Source organism: Loxodonta africana, chromosome 19 (assembly GCF_030014295.1).
Source record: "Loxodonta africana isolate mLoxAfr1 chromosome 19, mLoxAfr1.hap2, whole genome shotgun sequence".
NCBI classification, from domain to species: domain Eukaryota; kingdom Metazoa; phylum Chordata; class Mammalia; order Proboscidea; family Elephantidae; genus Loxodonta; species Loxodonta africana.
In genome coordinates, this window is record NC_087360.1 from 14,708,023 (window position 1) to 14,728,786 (window position 20,764).

The window sequence follows — 20,764 nt, forward strand, 5'->3', positions numbered from 1 at the left end:
GACTGTCACAACAGCTGCAACAATGGGCTCAAACACGCTAATGGTCATGAAGATGGCACAGGACTGAATGCGCAAAGTTTTATTCTGTTATTCATAGGGTCACCATGAGTCGGAGCTGACTCGATAGCAACTAACAACAACAACCATGTAAGATGGGCCAGAAAAATGTTCCCCACTAGCCCAGAGGCTCAATAAGGAAGGTGGCTCCTCTAGGGAGGTGGCAGGGGAACAGAGGAAAGGAATATGCTTTTTTGATAAATCAAAACTCCAAGCTGCACCACGTGTGGGTGAAAAATCGAAACCTCTGTGGTGCAGGAAACCCAAATGGAGGAATTTTGTTAAAAGTGTTTTCAGACCAGTGAAATCTCTGAGGTACACAGCACAACATGTACAAAAGCACTGTACGACCCTTGTATAATCTAGGGCACACAGGACTTCTACGGGAAAGGAGGGAGACGAGGGACAGCTCAATTGAAGATGAGTCCCTAATCAATAAACAACCACACAAGCAAATGAACCACCATAAGAAAATCAGTAGACACAGTTAACAAAAGGAACAGTAGCTCAAAGAAAGTGAAACATAACAGACTACACAGTATAGTTTAAATAATTACAAATTATATATTAACAGTACACTATTGCAAAAGAGGTAAATTTAAAAACCATATAGAGCACATAAAAACATTTAAAGTAGCTGGAATTTTAAAAGTCTCATAGGTTAAGCTAACAAAACTGTAATAGCTGGAGAGAGAATCAGTGAACTGGAAGACCAATCTAAGGAAATGACCCAAAATACAGCATGCACAATAGGAAGATAGAAAAAACGAAAGGTTAAAAGGCATGGAAAACAGAATGAGATGGTCCAACCATTTCTAACAGGAATTACTGAGGAAAAAGATAAAGACACTAAGCTGAGTGAAATAAGTCAATCACAAAAGGACAAATATCGTATGACCTGACTTATATAGAGAGACAAGAAAAGGCAAATGTATAGACAACAAAGTCTATTAGTGGTTACCAGGGATGAGAGGGAAGGGGGGACATTTAACAGTGATGGAAATACCACATTGATCAAGGGTAGGGTTGAACAGCCAATTACTGTAATTGTCAATAAGCTGTACACCTGTAAAAAGTTGAACTGACATAAGTTGTGTGACAGATACATCTACAACAACAACAACAGCTACTTAGGGTGGTTATGTACACCCAAAAACCTCATAGGTTTTGATTTCTTGGTTTGGAGGTCATGGTTTCACGGGACACCCCAGTCAATAACAAGTTCAGTGCTTCTGTTCTACCTTCTAGTTCAGTGCGTAGTGCCTGGGGTCTTAAAAGCTTGCAAGTGATCATCCAAGGCACAGCAACTGGTCTCTACTCACCTGGAACAACAGAGGCAGAAGGAGAGTCAGGAATAGGAGGAGAATGTGGAACGTGTAATTAATTGCCTCCATAAACAACTGCCTCCTTTGCCATGAGACCAGAAGAAATGGATGGTGCCTGGCTACCATTACTGAACATTTTGATCAAAGATTCCATAACAGAATCCTGACCAAAATAGGGAAAATGCAGAACAGAATTTCAAATTCTCATGGGCTCCAGACTTCCTGGAGCCATAAAGGTTGTATGAACCTCTGAAACAATTGCTCTGAGATAATCTTTAAACCTTAAACCAAAAACAGCCCCTGAAGTCTTCTTAAAAACAAACAACAGTTTAGCTTAATGAGCAAAAAATGTCTGCCTTGAGCGTTATGCTCTTTTAAGAACTATCTATATGGAATCAAAATGATAACAGCAACTTGATACATAGGAATCCTAGGGAGCAGGGAATTTATGTTAGTGCGTGAGGAACAACTCAGAAAAGGAGGGTGAGATTGGTTGCATAACCCAAAAAATGCAACCAATGTCACTAAATGGTACATGTAAACTGTTGAATTGGTGTATGTTTTGCTATGTGTATTCTCTACAAGAACTGATTTCTCAATAGCAACAAGGGACCAAAAACAAAGTGCTGATAGAAAATACCCAGCAACCTTGAATTTTATACCCAGCTGAGTAATCATTCATGTATGATGGCAAAATAAAGCCATTTTAGACAAAGTTTACAACTTACAGAGCCTCACTAAAAAATCTATGGAAAGGGGGCATTTATTTAAGAAACTAAATCCCTAAGATTGCAAGAATTAATAGTTCATGCATAAAATAATAATAATGACCAATATGCAGGTTTTAAAGACAAAGAAGAATACTATAAAGTGATACAAATTAAAGCATGCAAAAGTCATTGGTGGAAATGCAGGTGGCATAGTGCTTAAGAGCTACGGCTGCTAAGCAAAAAGGTTGGCAGTTCAAATCCGCCAGGCACTCCTTGGAAACCCTATGGGGCAGTTCTACTCCGTCCTATAGGGTTGCTATGAGTTAGAATCAGGTTTTTTTTTTTTTTTTTAAGATCGTTGGCACAAGGGCAGAGTCATGTCAAAGATGGTAGACACGTCAAAAATGGAATGATTTACTAAGGAAAGTTACAGAATTCCCTTAAAAAGGAGGTGTGGTCAGTTTCTGAAAGGTTTACAACAAAAATGATCGAATGAGTCACACGGGGTCACAATGAGTTGAAATCGACTCAGTAGCACCTAACAGCAGCACATCGTAAGCACTCAATAAATGTTCGCATCATAGGTCAAATATTTTGTAAAAAGAAAAATACCGTTAAAAGATGAAGGCTGTTTTTTAGATCATTTTGTTCTTGCTGCTAGGTGCCGTCGAGCTGATTCCTACTCATAGTGACCCTGTATACAACAGAACGAACCACTGCCTGGTCCTGCGCCTTCCTCACAATCCTTGCTGTGTTTGATCCCATTGTTGCTGGCACCTATTCCCCACTACAATCTGGAGTTCTCATACAGAAGAATTTTTTTTTTCCAAGAAAAACATTAGGATAAGCCTTAATAAAACATGGGTTCTGTGCACTACTTGAAAAAGGTAATCCTAGAGAAAACAAAACTGATGAATGTGAAAATTAAAAAAGTGTTAAAATGACTAGTACCTGCCAACAACTGCCGAGCACTTAGGACCTGTCAAATGCTTTACCCGAATTCTCATTTAATCCTCCAACAATCCTATGACACAGGTTTACTTGTATTCCTATTTTACAGATGAAGAAACTGAGACTCAGGGAGGCAAAGTACTGTGCCTAGACAGTAAGAGGCACTGCCATAATTCGAACCCACATCTATCTGCTGGTAGAAGCCCAGGTGGTGGGAAGACTGCCTTTGCACCCCTGTGGGACTCTGGCTGAGGTCCCAGGGGATGCGGGTCAGGGTGTGACAAGGGAACCCCTTAGTATTACCAGGTAGGTGAGACCTGCACATTGGAGGTGCTCACTCAGTGCTCATAGTGGAAAGAAGGGACCCTCCTTCAAGCCCTTGCCCATGGGGACATTCGTCCACTGCAGCCAGCTTTGCTTATAACCAGCGTTCTCTTTCCATCCAGCTGCCCATGACTCAGCCACATCAATAGTGATGTCTGCTGCCTGGCTACCTGCCCTCCCTCCCGGAGGTACCCAGACCCTGACATGTCCTCTGACTGCTCCTCTCACCTCCCAGGGAACCGAGCCGAGAGCGGAAGACCCACTTCTAAAAGCCTTTCCGTCCGCAAAGGTCATGTCGCAGAGACAACAAAGGACCTTTTTGTCCTAGCGCTGTAGGTGGCCGCCACCACCAAGGGAAATCACCTAGTCGACCTTCTGGTTTTATGAATTAATAATACAGCCGGATGGTTGGCAGGACCCGAGAGACCCGGCTCTTCCCCCATACCCCCTCCAGTGTGGACACATGGAGGCCCTTCCTTATCTTCCCAGAACAGTAAGCACTTGTGAGCCAAAAACAACTCGTTCCCCAGGCTTGAGATAATAGATACTAAAGTGCTTTGCAAAAGTAAAAGCAACTTATCAACACACGAGGTATTTAGTCTATGTCATTGGGCCGTATGGCATGTCTGAGCCTTGATTAAATTCCGAGCTACTTTCTGGGGACCATTAGCTTACAAAAAAATATCCTGCCAGGCCATGTGTTGGGGAAGAGGGAGGAGGTGAGAAAGAAAGATGCATAAGGGATCTAATTACTACTAATCCACAGAGCTAGGAGAAGCCTTCGGGTGGACTGCCAATTGCTTTCATGCAGAGAAAACACGAATTCTTCTTCGGAAAGAGACGTGAGCTTCCAAGTAAGACCCTAGGAAATGGAGGGGGCAGTGTATTTCTGCCTCTTCCTCCCAGCAGCGAACCCTATTCTCATACTGTCCACAACTGAGCTGGCCCTCCCCTGGGATAGCCCACCATTCTGGATCTTTCCACATCACACAGAACCACTCCTATCTGCTTTGAGGTCTAATTTTCCCCTTGTCAACTCAATAAACAAGTGTGTGTGGAGCACCGTGAACGTGGTTATGGGGTAACAGAGTCGCCTCTCCTAGATAATAAGAGACTTGCAGACTCTTAGAGTCTTGGTTTCTGTCCTCTGGGAGAGGTAGTTTCGCCCTACACCTCAATAACCCACTTCAAAGGACTGGTTCTGAATTTGGGATCCACACTCAGCATCTAAGTGACCTTGGGCCAGTCACCTCACCTGCCTGAGCCTCAGTTTCCTCATCTGTAAGCTAGCAATAGGAACAGTTCTACCCTCACTGGATTATTATGAGGACCAGAAGGTGACTGCCATAAACAGTACAAAAAGAGTAAGCCAGATGCTGTTGAATTGGTACTGATTCATGGCAACCCCATGTGTGTCAAAATAGAACTGTGCTCCACAGGGTTTTCAATGACAGATTTTTTAGCAGTAGACTGCCCGACCTTTCTTCTGAGGTACCTCTGGGTAGAACTGAATACCTAACCTTTTAGTTAGCACCTGAGCACAATAACCATTTCTACCACCCGTGGACTCTGCCCAAGAAAGTGTAGTTATTGTCTTATTAACAGCTGGGCAAACGGACCACAGATCATCTGGTCAACCCCCACATTTTCTAAGGGAATTTGCGGCTCAGAGAGGAACGTGGCCTAGACAAGGCATCTCAGCAAAGTGGCACAGAGCAGGGCTCCTAGCTAGGGGCTCAAATCACACAACACAGTGAACACCAGCTTCTGGTAGCACTGCTCTGAAGCTGTTGCTAACAATGACATTATCAGGCCCAGCTGAAGAGAGCGAAAAATATCAGCGTGGGCCAGAACGAGGAGGTGCTTTTGGGTGCCCAGTAATTACCATAAAGTTCATCAGCCACCCAGCCCTTCCAAAGCTTCCAAAGCCAGCCCCCTCTCCTACACCTGTGTACATTCTGAGCAGCCAGGGAGGTGGGGCAGACGAGGTCTAGATACCCCATGTGGCCCACGTGGATAGGAAAGCCTGTGAGCTCCTGGAAGATGGGGAATGTGTCCTGTCCACCTTGGCACCCAGTGCCTGGAATCAGTCAGAATACAACAGGTACCTGGTGAATGGGCCAAGGCCGTGGCCTGGGGCGACCTGAGGACTTTAGAACCCAGGACGGATTCTCCAGGAGCCTGAGTCCAGTGGAAAACCCCACCAGCCGACCTTGGCCGCACCAGCTCTTTTGGCACCTCCAGTTCCCTCCCCAAACAACGAGATTTTGGGAGTAGGCCAGCAATGGACTCCCAGTTCTACTTCTTATTAGCTTGTGGCCTTGGGCAAGTCATTTCACCTCTTGAGCCTCAGTGTATTCATCTGTAAAATGGGGGGTAGACAGGGTTCCCAGGAGGCTTCTATGAGTTAATGCTGATAAAGTGCTTGGCTCAGCTCAGTGTTCACAGATGACAAGCTGTCTGACAGTGAACATTAGCAATTACCATCTGAGGCCTGAACTCAGGATCTGGGAGATGTTTTCTTCTTCCTTCTGGCAGCTTCTTGGCATGCAGATAGGCATGCCTGTGGAGCTGTTTTGAGCCTGAAGGAAAAAACAGACCCTACACCTTTCCCAGAATCCTCCTCTTATTATTTCCTTTTGAACTCCAGGAGCAGGCACAGATGGGGGGAACAGGAAGTGGAGCCACCATCAGGCCGGCTCGGGGGGCTAAGGGAACTGTTCTGGGCCAAAGGCAGGTGGGCCCTCAGTGATTCCTTAGGTCTCCTTCCTTCCTGTTGGGGCCTATTTCACACCTCGGCTCGCCCCCCGGAACACCCCCCCACCCCAGGCACTGCTCTGTCGCTGCCCTGGGGGGAGAGGTGGAGAAGCACCTTTACCACACAAACTCAAAACACACGGCCAGAATCCCCTCACTTGGGTTTTTAATGCATGGTTTTTTTTTTTAAACAATCTAGGTGTTTCGCTTCCTTGGCCCAGAAAAGATGCTTGGGAATACCTGTTTCTGTTTTGAATCAATCAATGAGATTCTTGCAGGCAGGGAGAAAGGAAGTGGGCGTAACAGAACCCATGGTGCCCCTGCGTGGGCGAGCCAATGCTCAGGACTATTTTTGTTGGGCTGGCTGAGTGCTGAAGCCAGTGGGGGTCATTGCATAGGAAGGGGGCCGAGATGCCAGGAGGGCTGCATGGCCAACACCAGCTGGTGGGATGCCCCTAGATTTTCTACTGAACGCACATTCTCGGGCAATACTCCTTGGGTTATAAAGTCCCCAGAGTCTTCACCCCAACACCCTTCAACGTGAACTTCTGTGATCCCACTGTGCACTGAATCCAAAGGTGAACAGACTGTTCCCCACTCCCTGGGAGCTCAGCATTTCCAGGGGATGGCAGGTGACAAAGCTGACAATTGTAACAGGGTGTGTTGCGTGCTATTATGGGAGAGAATGCAAGGACTGCAGGAGCCCCAGAAAGTCTTCGCGTCCTAAGGACAGGGCTCAGGGGGAATGTCTGACATCTTAAATCCTGGGTGGTGGCTGCAGAAGTGTTCTCACATGGAAAGATGAAACTGTGTACATGAGAGTTAAAAGAATGCTCCAGGCAGAGGCAACAGCTTGTGCAAAGGCCCGGAGGTGAGAAGAAACCAGGGGCAGGCTTTCCCTGCCCCTTCTCGGTTCCCAGAAATCCAGGCAGCAACTAAGCACAGTGAAAGCACGGAGATGACCAGAAGGTGGACTTGGGGACCCTACGATCCCCCGCTCCTCCACTCACTAGCTGTGGGACTGCAGGCAAGCTGTTTTACCTCTCTGAGCCTCAGTTTCCTTATCTGTAGAATGGTGATACCATCACCTTCCCTGGAGGATTATTAGGAAGACTCAATGAGGGCACATGCAGAGTGTCTACACGGAGCCTGGCACTCAGCAAGCACTCTGGAATGACGCTGAGCAGCACCACCCTCTGCTCACCCTTCTCACTGTGTCTCAGCAAGAGGACTGAGTTCTTCTCACCATCCTGGCCCCTCTGGAAGGGAGCAGGCTGAGTCCTGCACCAGGAAATGGAGGCCACCCTATAGGCACAGCCTGTTCTCTGGCCACCACAGCCTTAGGGTCTTTCCCTTCCCTTCAGCTCTCTTCTCAGGGACACTTACCAAGGGTTCTTACAGGAATGGCCCTGCCCAGCCCGCAGGATCCTGGGAGCTGATATCCCATGCCAAAGGCAAGCCCTTTACTTCTGTACGTACGTTGTCTTATAGAATTTGCACAACCACTCCAGGATCCAGATGGGGAAACTGAGGCTCACCGAGGTAAAATTGATTACTTGCTCAAGGTCACACAGCTGGGAAGAAGTGGGACTGGGACCTGCTCTTAGCTGTGGCTACCTTGGTGACCAGCTGGTACAAAGGTGTTGCAAGTGTGGCCAATGACACTAAACACTGGCAACTGTCATATGCCAAGCACTGTTCTAACCAGTTTACATATATAACTTACTTAATCCTTCCCCAAAACCCGGAAGCAGGTATTATTACTATCTTCACTTCACAGTAAATGAAACTGAGGCACGGAAAGCAAAAGTGACTTCCCCAAGGTAGCACAATTAGCAAGGCTTTAATCCAATCTGTTGTTAAATCAGGCACCTGCCATGACCTGAGCGCTGACTATGGCTGAGTCCTCACCTCATACAATTCTCATTTACTGGCGCCAACATGTTCCTGCGACCTGCCACAGGGCCTTTGCATTTGCTGTTCCCTCTGTCTGAAGTGTCCTTTCCATGGATCTGCATGTGGCTGGCACCTTCTTATTCGGGTTTCTGTTCCATCATCACCGTCTCAGAGAGGCTCTCCCAGTCTACCCCACCACCCCTTCCTCCACCTTCACCCCACTCTATCATATCTCGTTCACAGAGCTTACCACCTATTGGTTCCTGTGTCTCTCCTCAGGGACATCAGCGTATCTCAGTCACCTCTGAATCCCCAGCCTCTGGCCAATTAATATTTGCTCAACAGTTTGTAAAAGTGCCAGCTCCCTGCAGAGGACTAAGGGGGAACTTCCACCCTCCTAAAGTTCAGAAAGCTGAAGCAGTTCACTCCCTAGTCTACCTCAGAACCTCCTCCCAGACCCCGTTGGTCTCCCTTCCTGCTTTGAGGCGTGAAATCTGAGTTCTGGGTAGCAAGAAGGGAAACCACACCCAGCAAAAGCTACCAAAACAGACAGAGCAGGAGCCCTCGGTGTCTGTGGGGAGGTCGGGGACCCAGGAAACTGGCAAGATCCCAGCATGCTCTGCGGCCCCATCTCCTGTCAAAGCCAAAACCAGAGGAAACTCCCCCTGACCAGTCCCCCAGCCAGTGGTGATGCTGTCCGAGACAGAGGCTGGTGGCAAGCCCACCCTTCCACTGGGAATCCAAGTTATAGAGAACCCCTTCTCAACCCACCCAGACACAACGGCACAGCGTGAGAAACCAGGAGGGCACTCAAGAAATAAAAACAAAAGTAAACATGAAAACAGGAAGAGACTCAAAAAGTAAGAGCAAGGGGAATCCCACCTCCTCTCTCAGGTTCGGCTTTGGTTTACATTGGACTTTATAAAACATCTAAGTGAAATATTCACATGGTTCAAAGTGAAAACATAAAAAAGTTTACAGTAAAAAGGTCATTCTGCCTCCACCCCTCCGACCATCTCCCCCAATAAGTACTCAGAGTACCCTTCATTTCTTGTGTATCCTTCCGGAGTCTTTGGTGCTAATAAAGCAATTAGACACACATATGCTTATTCTCCCTCCTGTTTTCTGCAAAAAGGGTACCAGTTATGTGTTCTGCACCACACCTCTTTTTCTCCAGTTGTAGATACGCCTATATTTGTACGTAGGAATACACACACACACACACTAGTTATTAAGGGCTTTCTGTGATTTTCATCCATGCCTCCCAAAAACTGTTTAGGTTGGGAGGTCAGGAGGAGCTACTCTGGAGGCCCCTCTCATCTAAAGCACAAATGGCTGGGCTATCCCTCCTTGGGACGACTCTGGACACTGGTCCGCAGCACTAAACTCAAAGCAGAGGCCAGGAGCCAGCTCCTTCTCAGAAGTAACATCTGCAGCTCCTATTTCTAGAGCATCTACCAGGTTCTAGCAGACCCCCCATTCCACAAAGAGGGAAACTGAGACTCAGGTAAAGCGACTCGCCCAAGGTCACAGGGCCAGGAAGTAGAGCCGGCAGGGTGCATACCCGGTCTGTGCCTCGCCAAAGCCAGTCTGCCCCCACACCGCAGTCTTTGGTCCACACCCTCTTCAGGGCCGGTGGCGGAACCAGGCGCCCCGAGGTGCGGTCCCAGGGTCAAGTCCCCAGCCGGACAGCCACTTCCTTCACCACTTCCCTGCGGGCCCCGCGGCTCTGCCTCCTCATGCACCCCGCCCCGGGCAGGATGCGAGCGCGCAGCCTCTGTGTGTCCCGGGCCCATGCGAGCCCAGAGAAGGATGCGAAGCTGAGGGTAAAGCGCTCTGCGGACACTGCCTCTCTCAAGCCTCCCAGCTACACCCATTGTACAGATGGGAAGACAGCGAGCCGCGCACAGATACGGACTCCTCCGTCTAAGGTCACTCCGCCCGGAGCGGCAGAGCCGGCTCCCCACCCGTTCTGGCCGACTTCAAAACTTTCCGCCCCCTGCTCCTCTCCAAGCCAAACGACTGCCAAGTGCGGGGCGCGCACACCTGCCGGGAGGCCCCGTGCGCTCGCGCTCCCCCCGGGCCGCAGCCCCAGGATCCCGGCTTCCCGGCCAACTCCGAGAGCCCTGAGGCTGAGTGGCCGTGGCACCTGCTCAGCATCGCGCGGGTTTCCTTGCAGGGTGGCCGGTGGCGACCCATTTGCAGGAGGAGGAGACTGAGGCGCAGAGAGGGCCGGCCACTTGCCCAAGGTCACAGGGCGCAGCGGCGCGAAGCCGGGCGGTGGGCTGGGGGGCCCCGCCGGCTGTTCCCTCTCCGCCCGCCCCGCGGGTACTCACAGCCGGTCTTGCCCACGAGCTCCCGCACTTCCTCGGACGCGGAGTGGGCAGCGCCCATGGTGCCCGCGGCGGGGCTCCGGGCGCGCGCCCCTCGCAGGCCCCGGGCTGGCCTCGGCTGCGCAGCGGCCGGTCCGGCCTCCGGTCCAGCGCGGGTCGGGGCGCGGGTACGGCCGGGAGCCGCGGGTTCCGCGTGGGGCCGGAGCGCGGCCTCATATAGCGGCGGGGAGCGGCGCGCCGCGGTCCTAGCGCACGCCGGCTTTGCGCACTGCGTGAGGCGGGGGTGTGCGCCCGGCCGGGGGCGGAAACGGCGGGGAGGGGAGGGCGAAAGGTGGAGGAGGGGAAGGGGACCAAGGGCCCACCGCCGAGGTTCTCTGTCCCAGCAGAGCGCTCACGCCCGTCGCGCCTCTCTCCTTTCACACCCCTGCCCTATCTGGAAAGAAGTAGGTGTGAAGAGAGTTGGGGCGAGGGTAGGAGGAACCCCTGGGGAGTTCAAGCCCACCCCCACCCCCGTCCCACCATACATCCTCCCAGATCTTACGATGGGAGACGGCCCTCGGACAGTGAAGAAAGACACGGAGCATTAATTAGCTCTGTGGTGAAAAACAATAACGGTAATAATAATAATCCGACTGGAATGCGCAGTGGGTGCTTTCCGCGGCTTATTCCAGGAAGCCCCCTGCCTCCTCCCCTTAGCAGCCCTGTGAGGGGGACACACGGTTAACAACAAATACCTCAATGAGACGTCCACGACAAGGGTGTGGCAGAGGATGCGGAGGGTTAGTGTGTGTTGCCGCCTGTAACTCTCCATCTTACAAGTGAGGAGTTCGTGCCCAGAGGGGTCACACCGCCAGGGCAGAAATGCACAGTCAGGCAGTTCCCGTTCCGAAGGCCAGGCCTTTGGGCTCTCAGTGCTGGCACGTATGGTGACAATGACCATCAGGGATTCAGTGTCCTGGCTGCCAGGCTCTGTGATCAGTGCCCGGGGGTGGGGGTGGGGGTGGGGGGCGCGGACCCTTGGGTGCCCACAGACAGGGACTTGGGTGGTCGCGCCTGCATCAGCGTCACAGGGCGCTGTGGGGGAGGGGTGCTGAGCCCCTTCCTTCAGCCCACGGCCAAGCGGAGGGCCAGCCCCTTCCAGGGGCAGGGGTGCCTTTCAGAGCCACCAGGGGGCTCTTCACACCAGCTGGAGCCCCTGCGTTGTTGAAAAGACAGCTTCCCAGTACATTCCCCCTTCACACTGATAAAGTTGGACAGCACCTGGGAATCTGCATTTCAGAGTACTCCTTAGGTGGTGCTGAGACCTGGCCAAGTTGAGGAAATGTTAGCTGTGTGGTGTGAGCAGATTTTGGATCAGAAAAAAGATTCTAGAAACCCAGAGTGGCCTCTGGGGTCAGGAAAGGGGTCTCTGGGCCCCCTGGGAGGTGTGGCTGCTGAGCCAGCCCCTTACCCACAACTGCTGTGAACGATTTTACTCCGACTTCCAATACCCTTTCCTGGAATTTCTCTACATTAAATTATTTAAAGGATTCAGTAGATGAGCAGTGGAGCTTTTTGCTCGGGAGACAGACAGTGGCTTTCTCCTGTCTGTAGCCCCCCCGCAACCACCGCCAGCCCTTGGCACAGTTGTTCCCAGGGCTGGGGACAGGGCAGGCAGGTAGGGGTCACAGCCCTGGGGCCCTGCTCTGCAGTAAGAGGGGCACATGGCTGCATGCTGCCCCTCGGGTGGGGGTGGGGAGCTCCCAGAGTACAAGGTGAAGGGAGCTGGTTTCCTCTCACCTGCCTACTCCGCCATCCTGTTTCATCCGCCTGGCCCATCAGCTCTGACAAGCACTTACTTACACTTGCATTCTCTTCTGCCTGGAACCCCCTTCCTTTCCCTCCCTCTTCCCTCTTCTCAGCTCAACACAACCACCACCTCCTTGTCTGCCCTCTCTAGCCAGTAGGGAGCTGGGAGAGAGGAAGGCTGGGGGGTGCAAGGATCAAAAGGCATGTATCCCTGATGGCGGGGCCCAGAGAAATAAGCAGGGCTCCTGGTGACAGCAGGAAAGTTGAAAAGCCAAGGTAATATTCATTCATTCCATATTTATTGAGGGCCTACTATGTTCAGGGTCCTGGCTGGGCCCTGGGGCCACAACCAGAAATAACACACAGCCTTTGTTTCTAAGGGACTCCTGGTTGAATGGGGGAGAGCCAGGTGGGCAGTGACAAGGCTATGTGGAACAGCGGGGTAAACGTGGGCTGACGTGGGCTCGTACAGCCTGCAACGTTCCAGCCAAAATGGGCCCTAGAAAGACTGTTGTCTCTTATGGTGAGCTTCAGGGAGTCCGTGACTGTCCTCAGCCATGGTCCCAAGGGACATAGAGAAGCCCAACACTGGGTGAACTTGCTCGTGAGGCTCTGTGGTCCCTGGGTGGCCCCACCATTGCCTGCTCTCTGCCCTCACTGGCAGTGATGCACATGCCTGGCAGGGTTCCTTCCACACAAAGCCTGCGGCTGCCTGCTCCTGAACGTCATGGCTCTAATTCAATCCTACAAATGGCTCTGTCGGCGTCAACAGAGCAAGATTGAGGTCTGGAGCTTCTCACGGGGCCTGGCTGGGGCTGATTGTGTCTGTTGTCTGGAGCCCAGGAAGAGGGGCACCCGTGTGGTGATCTTTATCGTACCATAGCACAGCGTGACCTTCTGAGGACTGGGAAACAAGTTAGTCACCAGGCAACTGCCTCCCTTCTCCTGGAGGACATCCTCCTGGAGGAGCTGATTAAAAGCAGTGGCTGCGACTGGAATGGCTGGTACCTGGGAGGCCACAAAGGGCCCCTGAGCAGGAGAGGGTGAAGACAGCCCCAATTCCACTCTCCCACATTCCTGTCAGGGAAGTGACTTAACCTCCCTGGGCCTCAATTTCCCTATCTGTAAAATGGCCATAATAACGTGCCTTCCTCAAAGGTTCTTGTGAGGTCTACACATAGATTAACAAAAAGTGCTTAACGAGGAAGAATTGATGCCTTTGAATTGTGGTGTTGGCGAAGAATACTTAATATACCATGAACTGGAAAGACTGCTGGCGTCATGGTTTAAGAGCTACAGCTGCTAACCAAACGGTTGGCAGTTCCAATTCACCAGGTGCTCCCTGGAAACTGTATGGGGCAGTTCTACTCTGTCCTATACTGCCACTATGAGTTGGAATTGATTCGACAGCAATGGGTTTGGTTTTTGAGTTTGCCAGGGGAATAAACAAATCTGTCTTGGAAGAAGTACAGCAAGAATGCTCCTTAGAACCAAGGACGGTGAGACTTTGTCTCACGTACTTTGGACATGCTATCAGAAGGGATCAGTCCCTGGAAAAGGACATCATGCTTTGTAAAGTAGAGGGTCAGTGAAAGAGGAAGACCTTCAAGGAGATGGACTGACACAGTGGCTACAACAATGGGATCAAGCATAACAATGACTGTGAGATGGCGTAGGATGGGGCAGTGTTTCATTCTGTTGTACATAGGGTCACTATGATTCGGAACCCACTTGACAGCACCTAACAACAACAACAAAAAGTGCTTAAAATAGTGCCTGACATGGTACATGATAAGTGCTATCCAGTGGTGTACTGGTAAACCGGCTCTCTAAAAAGGAAAGGAAAGGGAAAAAACCCTGGTTTGTAGCATTTGCCAATTTCCATGGTATAAATACTCCCACCCTGGCCAATTTCAAGCTACTGACAGCTTAACACTAGGTGATGCTCTAAAGAAATCCTCCCTCACCTGAGGGGCTCCTAAAACTTTTAAACTCATCTCCAGGAAGAGCAGACTGTAGGAGGTAGATTCAGATCTGGGTTGGATCTTGGCTGTGCCGCTTCCTGTTGTGTTCCCTTGGATTGGTTACTTTGCCACTCTGAACCTCGATGTCCTCATCTGTATAATGGGCACCACCACAATCCCCATCTTTACAGAGCTGGTGAGAGGATTCAGCAAGGGTGAGATGGCTGTCAGAGACCAAACCCTCCACAACCATTCATTCCTTTTCTTGGCAGGAAATATCCAGGACTTCATTGTTATTGTTGCTGGCTGTCGTCAAGTCGATTCCAACACATAACGACCCTATAGGAGAGAGCAGAACTGCCCCACAGGGTTTTCTAGGCGGTAATTCTTACAGGGAGACCCTGGCGGTGTAGTGGTTAAGTACTACCGCTGCTAACCAAAAGGTCGGCCGTTTGAATCCACCAGGTGCTCCTTGGAAACTCTATGGGGCAGTTCTACCCTGCCCTATAGGGTCACTGTGAGTCGGAATTGAGTGGACAGCAATGGGTTTTTTGGTTTCGTTTTAATCTATACAGCAGCAGATTGCCAGGTCTTTTCTCCCATGGAGCAGCTGGTGGGTTCAAAGGGCCAACCTTCTGGTTGGCAGTCAAGCGCTTAACCATTGCATCACCGGGGCTCCTTCAGGACTCTGTAGCCTGCCTGAATCTCCTCTTTGTGCTACTCCATTGCCCAGTTCCTCACTGTACACGGGGAGACAGATAGATGAGACTCATCTCAATCCTCTCTCCAGCCCCGCCTTCCAATGAAATCACCTCCAGTCTTAGGAGAGTAAGCTTCGCCAGGGGATTTTAGAACAGTCTCTCACTCTCTGAGAGCTTTCAACTCAACCTTGAGCTTGAAAATCATCCTCTTGGTTACCTCGGACCAGGGCCTCCTGGGTGTCCAACTTGCCTGGACTTCAGCTCCTGCAGGGCTCCTGCTGCTGTCAGCTTCATCTCTGCCTCGCTGCAGGGTTGGGGCCAGCGCCCAGACTGCAGAGGGACGCGGCTCCGCGGGAGCCCAGACTGGCCGCCTAAAAATAGGTGACTTGGGCTCTTTAGGAGAGCCAAATTGTAGCATATTTTTCTCTTATTTATATAATGATAAACAGCAATCTACTACTGGAATTTGCAGGGGGCAAATGTAATCTTGTTCCTGGTTGGCCTTCAAACCAGGCTTTGGACTGGCTTGGTCTGGTTTGAACCCCTGCTGAGAATTAGCATTTCCACCCCAGGTATACCGAATCAGAATCTACAGTTGGATGAGATCCCCAGGTGATTCTTACGTATCATGAAATTTGAGAACCACTGCTCCACTAGCGGTTCTCAGAATTGGTCCCTGACCAGCAGCATCAGGATTCCCCAAGAACTTGTTAGAAATCCAAATTCTCAGCAAGGGTTTGAATAAGAACTAACTCACTCCGAGCCCTGCTTCAATCTCTGCATTGTCATCAGAGAAACCAACTTACCAGAGAAGCAGAAAGAGGGAGCAAGGGCCCAAGGTCCATTTTAACTTCGCCATCACTTTACATGGGGGGTGGAAGGGTGGGAGGGAGCGGGATTTGCAGAGGGGTGGGAGCTGGGGAAGCAGACAGTGATAATCAGTGTCTGGGAGAGAACCTGCTGGAACCTGTTCTCAGAGGGAAACACAACAGGCCAGGAGGGGACCCCAGATGAGAATATTTTTTAATTTACTCATTATCTGTGATGCGGTGAGACTCATCCTACCCCATGAAACAGTAGGACTGTGTGGTAGCCAGTAGCCCCCAAGGATGTCCACGTCCGAATTTCCAGAATCCATGAATATGGATCACGTGGCAAGAGGGAATTAAGGTTGTCATTCAGCAAACCTTGGGAGGGGAGATTATTTTAGATTATCCAGATGGAGTCAATGTCATTGCCACCACTGACTGCCGTGGAGCCCGTTGCTACTCACGACCACCTCTTGTGTATCTGAGTAGGGTTTTCAATAGCTGATTTTTTGGGAAGTAGATCGCCAGGCCTTTCTTCCAAGGAGCCTTTGGGTGGATTCCAACTCCCAACCATTCGGTTAGTAGTTGAATGCATTAACATTTTGCACCACTGAGGGACTCCAGTGTAATCACAAGGGTCCTTATGAGAGATTAAAGGAGGCTGGAGAATCAGAGCCAGAGAGATGTGATGCAACAAAGACTCAACTTGCTTTGAAGAGAGAGAAAGGGGCCATGAGGCAGGGAATGCAGGCAAACTCTAGAAACTGGGAAGGGCAAGGAAAGAGATTCTCCCCTTTTGTTGTTAGGTACTGTTGAGCTGGCTCCAACTCATGTCCACCCTATGTATGACAGAGCAAAACACGGCCCCTTCCTGCAGTATCCCCGCAATCCTTGCTATGTTTGAACCCATTGTTGCGGCCACTGTGTCAGTCCATCTCATTGAGGATCTTGCTCTTTTCCGCTGACCCTCTACCTTACCAAGCATGATGTTCTTCTCCAGGGACTAGTCCTTCCTGGTAACATGTCCAAAGTATGTGAGATGAAGTCTTACCATCCTCACTTCTAAGGAGCCTTCTGGCTGTACTTCTTCCAGGACAGATTTGTTTGTTCTTTCGGCAGTCCACAGTATATTCAATATTCTTCAATAACACCGTAATTCAAAGGCATCAGTTCTTCTTCGGTCTTCCTTATTCACTGTCCAGCCTTCCCATGCATATGAGGCGATTAAAAATGCTATGGCTTGGGTCAGGCGCACCTTAGTCCTCAAAGTGACATTTTTGCTCTTTAATAACACTTTCAAGAGGCCTTTTGCAGCAGATTTGCCCAATACAATGTATTCTTTGATTTCTTAACTGCTGCTTCCATGGGTGTTGATTGTGGATCCAAGTAAAATGAAATCTTTGATAACTTCAATCATTTCTCCATTTATCACGATGTTGCTTACTGGTCCAGTTGTGAGGCTTTTTGTTTTCTTTATGTTGTGGTGTAATCCATACTGAAGGCTGTGGTCTTTGATCTTTATCAGTAAGTGCTTCAAGTCCTCCTCACTTTCAGCATGCAAGGTTGTGTTATCTGTTAATGAGTCTTTCTACAATCATAATCCCGCATTCTTCATATAGTCTACTTTCTTGGAATGTTTGTTCAACATACAGAGTGAATAGGTATGGTGAAAGGATACAACCCTGAAGCACACTTTTCCTGATTTTAAACCCCTGTCCTCTTCAATCGGCTGCCTCTTGGTCTATGTACAGGTTCTTCATGAGCACAATTAAGTGTTCTGAAATTCCCATTCTTCACAGTGTTGTCCATAGTTTGTTATGATCCACACCGTCGAATGCCTTTGTATAGTCATTAAAACACAGGGAAACATCTTTCTGGTTTTCTCTGCTTCCAGCCAAGAGCATCTGACATCAGCAATGATAATCCCTTGCTCCACATCCTTTTCTCAATCCAGCTTGAATTTCTAGCACTTTCCTGTTGATGTACTGCTACAACTGTTTTTGAAGTCACAAAATTTTATTTGCATGTGACACTAATGATATAATTTGATACTTTCCACATTCTGTTGGATCACCTTTCTTTAGAATGGGCACAAATGTGGACCTCTTCTAGTCTGTTGGCCGGGTAGCTGTCTTCCAAATTTCTTGGCACAGATGAGTGAGCGCCTCCAGCACTGCATCTGTTTGTTAAAACATCTCAATTGGTATTCCATCAATTCATGGAGCCTTGTTTTTCACCACTGCCTTCAGTGCAGCTTGGACTTCTTCCTTTAATACAATCAGTTCTTGATCATATGCTACCTCCTGAAATGGCTGAACGTTGACCAATTCTTTTTGGTACAGTGACTCTGTACTCCGTCCATCTTCTTTTGATGCGTCCAAGTCATTCAATATTTTGCCCGTAGAATCTTTCAATACTGCAACTCGAGGCTTGAATTTTTTCTTCAGTTCTTTCAGCTTGAGAAATGCTGAACATGTTCTTCTCTTTTGGTTTTCTATCTCCAGGTCTTTGCACATGTCATTATAATACTTCACTTTGTCTTCTGGAGCTGCGCTTTGAAATCTGTTCAGCTCTTTTACTTCATCATTTCTTCCGTTTGCTTTAACTACTCTATGTTCAAGAGCAAGTTTCAGAGTCTCTTCTGACATCCATTTGGTCTTTTCTTTCTTTGCTGACTTTTTAGTGACCTTTTGCTTTTTTCATGTATGATGTCCTTGTTGTCATCCCACAACTCATCTGGTCTTTGGTCATTAGCGTTCAGTGTGTCAAATCTATTCTTGAGATGGTTTCTAAACTCAGGTGGGATATAGTCAAGGTCATACTTTGGCTCTTCTGGACTTGTTTTAATTGTCTTCAGCTTCAATTTGAACTTGCATATGAGCAATTTGTGGTCTGTTCTGCAGTTGGTCCCTGGCCTTGTTCTGACTGATGATATTGAGCTTTTCCATTGTCTCCTTCTACAGATGCGTCGATTTTGATTCCTGTGTATTCCGTCTGGCGAGGTCCACGTGTACAGTCACTGTTTACGTTGTTGAAAAAAGGTATTTGCAGTGAATGAGTCGCTGGTCTTGCAAAATTCTGTCATGTGATCTTCGGCATCATTTCTATCACCAAGACCATATTTTCCAACTATCAGACCTTTGGTTCCATCTTTCACATTCCAATCACCAGTAATTATCAATACATCTTGATTTCATATTGGGTCAATTTCAGACTGTACAAGTTGGTAAAAATCCTCAGTTTCTTCATCTTTGGCATTAGAAGTTGGTACGTAAAATTGAATAATAGTATTAACTAGTTTTCCTTGGAGGCATATAGATATTATCCTATCACTGACGGCATTGTACTTTGGCATAGATCTTGAGATGTTCTTTTTGACAATGAATGTGACACCATTCCTCTTCAATTTGTCATTCCCAACATAGTAGACTATATGATCGTTTGATTACAAATGGCCAGTACCAGTCCATTTCAGCTCACCAACGCCTAGGATATCGATCTTTATGTATTCCATTTCATTTTTGATAATTTCCAATTTTCCTAGATTCATACTTCTATCGTTGCATGTTCCAATTATTAATGGATGTTTGCAGCTGTTTCTTCTCATTTTGAGTCATGCCACATCAGCAAATGAAGGTCCCGAAAGCTTGACTCCATCCACGTAATTAAGGTCAACTCTGTCTTGAGGAGTCAGCTCTTCCCCAGTCGTATCTTGAGTGCCTTCCAACCTGAGGTGCTCATCTTCTGGCACTGTATCATACAATGTTCAGCTGTTATTCATAGGCTTTCATTGGCCGTTTTTTAAATTGTGTTTTAAGTGAAAGTTTACAGTTCAAGTTAGTTTCTCATACAAAAATTTATACATACATTGTTATATGACCCTAGTTGCTCTCCCTATTTTGTGACAGCACATTCCTCCTTTCCACCGTGGATTTCCCATGTCTCATCTCACCTCTGGACAGGAGCTGTCATTGGCCAGTGTTTTTTAAAAGCGAATTGCCAGGTCCTTCTTCCTAATCTGTCTTATTCTGGAAGCTCAGCTGAAACCTCTTCACCATGGGTGACCCTGCTAGTATTTGAAGTACCAGTGGCATAGCTGCCAGCATCACAGCAACATGCAAGTCACCACAGTGTTACAAACTGACAGATGAGCAGAGAGTCTCCCCGACAGCCTCCGGAAGGAACCAGCCCTGCTGACACCTTGATTTTAAACCAGTGACCCATTTCAGACTTCTCATCTCCAGAACTGTAATAATAAATTTGTATATATTTAAGCTGCCAAGTTTGTGGTAACTTATTAGAACAGCAGTAGGGGAATAATACAGACTGGGTTTGCAGTGCCAAAGAAAACAGCATTGACCAGGCTGTGGTCGTAGAGGGTTGATCCTCTAACTTCTCAGTGTGTGCACATCACCTGGGGGTTCTTCTTTAGATTCAGATCCCTGGATCCAGTCTCCAGAGATTTTGATTCAGGAGGCCCAGAAATGCCTGTTGAATGGGAGCTCCAGGTCATTCTGATCTAGATGATTCTCTTCGAAGACCACATTTTGAGAAGGAAAGACACACAGTGGCTGGGGGTGTCATTCTTTTTTCCATCTACTGAATCTGTGCTACTGAGTGATGATCTGGGCGGTGCAAATGGTTAATGTGCTCAGTTGCTAACCAAAAGGATGGAGCTTCAAGTCCCCCCCGAGGTGCCTCAGAAGAAAAGCCTGGCAACCTACTTCCGAAAATTCAGCCATTGAAAACCCTGTGGAGCACAGCTCTACTCTGACACACGTGGGATTCCTAAGAGTCAAAATCGACTCGATGGCAACTCTTTTTTTTAAAGCACTTCATATAGCATCTCGTCGAAACCTAAGGCAACATTATGGGATATGCGTTGTGCACTCCTGCACTATAAGCACAAAGAGCTGAGGTTTGGAGAAGTGATGCCCGAGTGGAAGCTCTCGGCTGCCACATCAGTGGGTCTCAAATGGCTTTGTGTCTGTGGATTCCTAGGGAGCTTGGGTGGGGCCCAGGAATCTGCATTTTAACAAAACCTCTACTGATTCTGATGCAGGTGGTCCAAGGACCACACATGAAGAAACCCTGCACCATCTCAAACATTCCAGGCAGAAAATGGTGGGGGGGGGGAAGGGGGCTGTGT

General features: G+C 48.7%; 1 protein-coding gene across 1 annotated transcript in view; it reads right to left on the reverse strand.

The window, feature by feature from the left end:
- Positions 1-10,569, reverse strand: part of TESC (tescalcin) — a 63,188-nt gene extending 52,619 nt beyond the window's left edge. The window contains 3 exon segments of the mRNA XM_023559463.2: positions 10,357-10,433; positions 10,435-10,515; positions 10,517-10,569. Of these exon segments, the coding sequence (XP_023415231.1) occupies positions 10,357-10,433; positions 10,435-10,515; positions 10,517-10,569 (211 nt within the window).
- Between the last annotated feature and the right edge of the window lie 10,195 nt (positions 10,570-20,764).